General features: G+C 44.2%; 1 protein-coding gene across 1 annotated transcript; it reads left to right on the forward strand.

Moving 5' to 3' along the window:
* Positions 1-195: 195 nt before the first annotated feature.
* SARC_07559 (hypothetical protein) lies at positions 196-5,584 on the forward strand (the record flags this gene model as incomplete). The annotated part of the gene is made up of 7 exons (XM_014298498.1): positions 196-236; positions 548-800; positions 1,332-1,509; positions 1,794-1,983; positions 2,845-2,959; positions 3,765-3,875; positions 5,438-5,584. Exons 1-7 carry the CDS (start codon positions 211-213, stop codon positions 5,582-5,584), a joined length of 1,020 nt encoding a protein of 339 aa, XP_014153973.1. The 5' UTR covers positions 196-210.
* Between the last annotated feature and the right edge of the window lie 466 nt (positions 5,585-6,050).

Below are 6,050 nucleotides of genomic sequence, written 5' to 3' on the forward strand. Positions count from 1 at the left end.
ATATAGATGTGTGTGTGTGAGGGGTATATATATAGACCCGTGCGTGTCGTGCTCGCACACGCACATGTGCTTACTACTTTTCTGGTACTAATCACTCCCAAACATTCTTTTGGAGCGGTGCAGATAATTCCTATTGATTCGCTCAAAAGCCGAGACACTGTGGGTAGTCACGGTGACGAAGTAGCTGATGAAACCGTGTTTCTGCTGGCGATGCTGATTGAATATGAGGAGAAGAGGTATGTATGTACATTTGCATTACATTCATCTAGGGACGATCATTGTATTTATAATATGTATATGTGCTTATCTACAAATACTTGAAGGTGCAATTACATGCCATGTTTATATAGCTTGTTTTTGTTGCGTAAACCTGAGCTTGACGAGTTTGTGTACCTATCGGCGAGTCCATTGAATATGTACAATATTGATCTTATGTAAATACACACACATATATATATATATATTTATATGTATGTATGTATGTATGTAGCCTGCGCACACAAAGGATCACAAACACACCTTCCCATTCGATACAACTCCTGCCCAGATACCATCTACAAGACCTCAGTGGCCACGTACGCTGCGATCTGGAATACGCCGAGACCACCACCGGCATGTTTACAGAGCAGTGCATAGTGCTTGCAGAAGGTGTGTACGCAAACAACATCTTTCACGTCAAAGTACTTGCTCATCCACCACCCGAGAAGGCTTCGGTTACCAGAGACATATTCAGAGACATCGACCTCTTCGGCGGAGAGAGGCACCGCAAGGAGTTGGACAAGTTGGCGGTCAAGGAGAAGGTGTGTGTGCACTATAAGCACTGTATAAGCACTGTGATTGAGGACTGTTCCGAGAAGTGCGTGTGTACGTTGTAGTATACTCTTAGATACGTACACCTATGAGCCTATGGACCCCTCTGTCGGGTCGTGATCGTCTGTACATAGCGTTGGGTACGTGCGTTGTGCTTTGTGTGCGGGACTGCGACCCTTGCACCTCCACACAAAGCATCCGCTCACCATTCGTTGTTTCAATCCGCGGGGCGTGTGTCTCTGTGCTCACGGCCGTTCACTTACATCTCATGGCGCGCAGGTGCCTACGCGCTTCCCGTTTGTGTGTATATACTCATCTGTGTGCGTTCTGCACATATATCAGTTACGAACATAAATCGCCTGCCCGGTCTTCCCTATTTCTCGCTGTCCCAAACCCTTTGAGACAACCCACACACAGCCTACTTCAACACACATTACAACCGCACTAAAGCACATCCCACCACATACCCCCTTCCCCCCTCCCTTTCCCCCCTCGGCCGTTGCTTTCACCACCATGCACAGACACTGGAGAACACCTTCTTTGTAATCCTGTCGGATGTTTGGCTAGACAACGAGTCGGTGCGAACCAAGCTGAAGGATCTGTTTGCCGGGTACATGCACGCAGTTCCCGATGCCTTCATCTTCATTGGCAGCTTCAGTGAGAAGACGTATGGCGCCGACCACCCTAGACGCGTGCGAGGTACGAAGACTACTTTCTGAGCTTACTCTATTATGTTCGTATGTAGTGTATGTATCGAATCGCGGCTGTATGTATGTCATCGTGTATTTATATATTTATATACGCTGTGTGCCTGTGATGTGCAGAGGCTCATTGTGACTGGTGTCCCCCTACCCAATCGCTATCCAACGTTGTCAAAATACCAATCAAAGATAGTCGGTACTCACCTACTCTCGAGCAGTTCAACTGAATACCACATAATAGTCCAACAACACTAATCACCTATCCACACACTCTCCTTGCAGAGGGATTGAGTAACCTGGGTAGCATGATCCGTCAGCACCAGAGCCTGATCAACGTTCCCTGCATATTCGTCCCGTCTGCGGCAGACCCACCCGGCGGCGATCTATTGCCGCGCAAACCACTACCACCGGCAATTACTAAGGATATACGGGAAAAGCTACCGAACTGCCGATTTGTCAGTAATCCTTGTAGGTAAGTAACATTGTAGATAACTAGATAGTATGAATGTAGGTAAGTAGCACTGTAGATAGCTAGACAGTATGGTTGTAGGTAAGTAGGACTGTAGAGAGCTAGACAGTATGTTTGTAGGTAAGTAGCACTGTAGATAGCTAGACAGTATGATTGTAGGTGAGTATTATTGAAGATAGCTAGATGGTGTGCGGTGTGTAGGGTTTGGTGGGCTAGGGTTCTCGCGATAGATGCAGCAAATTCGCTGTTTGAATGACAGGCTACTCGATGGAGCACTCCCAGTAGGTAGAATTCCCATTTCTAGGCAGCGAAGTATCAGTGTTGTAGGTGTGGGGTATGACACTACTTTCAGTAGATACGCAAACCTGGAGAACTGATTTTCGAGGTACTGAACACTCATTTCGTCGGCAATGTTGTAGGCATGGAGCTCTATACGTACAGTAGATAAGTCGCACGCTTTACCCGCGATGCCTAAACATAAGCACACGTCTTCATGAGTCTAGCACGCGTCCCATTCTCCGCGTAACAATCTAACTAGTCCTTTGTGTATGGTACAATGGCTGCATGACCTCGCGAGTGAATCTCTCTCTGCACGCTTCACCGCCACTCGTCTGTGCGTCTGTTCTTTGAATGTCAGCTCGAGTTACAGTACTGGCGCTCATTTAGTGTGCGCTGTAGTGCCGTTTTGGCACTGGACTCGTTGCGGTATTATGGGCAGGCGCTCAGAAGTAGGGCGACCATCTCCACTCGTTCGTGAACGATCCTCATAGTTATACTATCATTGTCAAGTATCTATAACAAACACGCCTGAACCCAGACTTTTAGCTAACAATCGCTCCCAATCCCTTTGCCCAATGCTGATAGGATACGATGGTACTCCCAGGAGATTGTAATATATAGAGAGGATGTCACAGCCAAAATGCAGCGTCACTGTTTAGTGCCACTCGACACGAGGGAAACGGACGCTGTGCACAAACACGTATGTACACTCTCTCCACGTACATACGCAGACACATCCATATACATGAATGCATACACAGGCACACATACACATACACTCACTCACTCACGCACACACACGCACACACACACACACACACACACACACACACACATAATGCGTTTAAATGCTCCTGCTCCTGCACTAGGTATAGCCGTTCAAAAGTTCGATGTCTACACGCTTGCTATACACACATCACATATGCTCACATGAATGTGCATGCCTAAAGGGATGCGTATATGTATAAGCGCCGGCCCGTTAACATGTAGGTGCACCCATTCCCATTCGTCGATGTTATGTTTATGCATGCTTTGGTGCGAGTTTGGAATAAGCTGAGGTGTCAACTCTTGCACAGGCAACCCTTGCCACGGCTGATATCCGTTATGTTACTTTACACAATAAGCAAAACCCGAATCCACGATCACGTGATGTTACTATTACGACTAGTAGTGAATCTTCACAATTGTGATGTATAAGTCATTATGACGTGCTCCTATCCAGGCACGTTACTGAGTTCACAGATCTGCTGACTAACTAGGCGCAACTATTTCCACTGTACCACCTCTCCACGGCCATTGTGAACGCTCTTATATATTCAAGCACATACAATGCACCAGCTGCACGATGAACCTATCTACCACACGCTGTGGGACGGAATGGCTATCTCGTTGTTAGCGTTCACACAGGAGGTCTGTGTTTATACAACCTGTACCTGTAAACATGTACTACTTGTTCGAATCCCATGGCTAACTCGCATCCTCCATGTTTCGCCGCACCCGTCCAGCTGGTGCGTACGTTGATGGATCAAGCACACCTGTCCCCACTGCCAGGTAGACTACGACCCCTGCAGATAGGCTATGAGCATACAATGCGCCTGTACCCGCACCCCGATGTGGTATGTGGATGCACATGCTATGTAGTGTGCAATAGTGCTGAGCCTATGAGAGTGGATGGTTGCTTATAGGTGGGAAACAGGTTTCTGAAGGTTATGTCTCGAGGAATTGACTGTGAGTACACTTGCTGCTATACTTGCACACTAAAATAGTTAGTATGTACGCTTGTTATTATTTCCACTGTGTTGCAAGAGATGCAAAGATACTTTCATTCTTATCAGGAAAAACAGGTATGATGTGTATAGATTCTATATATCGAAATTGCCTCCACGGAAAGCCTGTTTACTTGAACATGTATATGGGTATATATATATTTATATTTATATATATATATATATGTATGTATGTATGTATGTATGTATGTACATATATATATATATATATATATATATGTGTGTGTGTGTGTATGTGTGTGTGTGTGTGTGTGTGTGTGTGTGTATCTATGTGTGAATGTATTTATGTTTCTATGTATCTATGTATAAATTAATGTCTGTCATTATAAAATTTTATATAGTATAGTATATATATATATATATATATATATATATATATATATAAATAAACATATATATATATATATATATATATAATATGTATATGTATTTATATATTGCACGATATTGCGATCGCTTGTGAAAATACATGTCTGATCAATCGAATTGACTATACTCTTGCCTATTCCGTTGATGCCAGCAGAGTATGAGGCCACATCCTCAAACTGAAGTGGCAGCTGACTATAACGTCTTCTGCTAACGCAAGCAATTTTGCAAAGTTATTAATAGGCACGTACACAATGTGCTTCATGCACCCATGCATAACAAACTGGATACAAATATGCCATTATCTGCTTGCCCATTCGGATGCGTTGTGTGATTATAGATGCCTACATCACACATACGCGTAGGACCAACTCGACCTGGCGATTGTATTTATACATGTGTACACTAACACCGTCGATGGCCTTTGTCCACGCCATACATTTACACCCGCGCATCGGTGTGGAATGTGTAAACATTTGTTCTAAACGCATGTGTGCATGAAGTTGGGACAGGGCTTGGTTAGGTGTACAGACGCACATGCATAATGCCTATCCCCTTGCCCTAATGTGGGTTGTTGGCCTCACTGCCTATATGCGTCTATAACGTCTCTTCGCCGTGCCGTCGTCATCACAGTATCTGTGCTTCTGAACCTCCACATCACACGTGCCGCGGCCTCAATGTGCATGCCCTTGACCACATACACCATCACTGTATGCGGCTGCCTAGGGAGTATTGTCCGCATACGATACACTAATGTAACAGCTCCAAGCGATGAGATACTCACCCGAAAGCTCTGCAAATGACATTCATAACTTAATTAATATCAAACCCATTATGCAGGTAACTTTCTGAACCACAAACATATCTCGTACTTCATCGCACAAGTTTACGCCCTATGCGCGACTGAAGCTCCTTCACTTACGATGCACACATCCCCCACTGCAAAAACAAACTACAAACCTGGCCAAAAAATCAACCATCTCTAATTTGGTGCCCATCTCTTGTCTTTTCTTCACTTCCAATAGCTTATAATAGCGGATAAACATGAGAGCTACGATATACACTACGAAGATGCGTTATGTTTCAATCCCGGCTCTTTCTATCAATCTGGATTTTCATTTGTAGCCTACTGGCCTGCCGCAAAAACGGTGGAACCGTCGAGTTTGAGTTGATAATAAATGATCCAAGTAATACTCGTAGCTATATTGCTCACATTTATTGGAAATATTTCTAGTATCTGATCTTTGGAGCAGATTCACTAGGTATCTGGGCCGTAGTTCGGAACGCCGCCGTAAAGTAGTGTTACTGCAATTATTGTATAATATGCATCACAGGAACGACGCTGGGTGAATATTGTAAAGGCAACATTTGCAATCAATCCACAATGGAAATCTGTATCTTTGCATATATCCGTACGTGTTCGACTGGCATTAAAATAAGCTTGCGACCGTTCCATACACATGAGCATGTAAATGTTCAATTCGCGTACTCACTAAATGTCCAATGCACATACGATAATGATTGTCTTCAATTTCGCATACGGAAATGTCATATGAATGAGGCACATAGGTATGTGTGTATATGCGCTGGTCTATACGATTTTATTTGCAAATTTATTCCAGAAACTGTACTTTTCTT

This window comes from Sphaeroforma arctica (genome assembly GCF_001186125.1).
Source record: "Sphaeroforma arctica JP610 unplaced genomic scaffold supercont1.607, whole genome shotgun sequence".
In the NCBI taxonomy this organism is placed as follows: Eukaryota; class Ichthyosporea; order Ichthyophonida; genus Sphaeroforma; species Sphaeroforma arctica.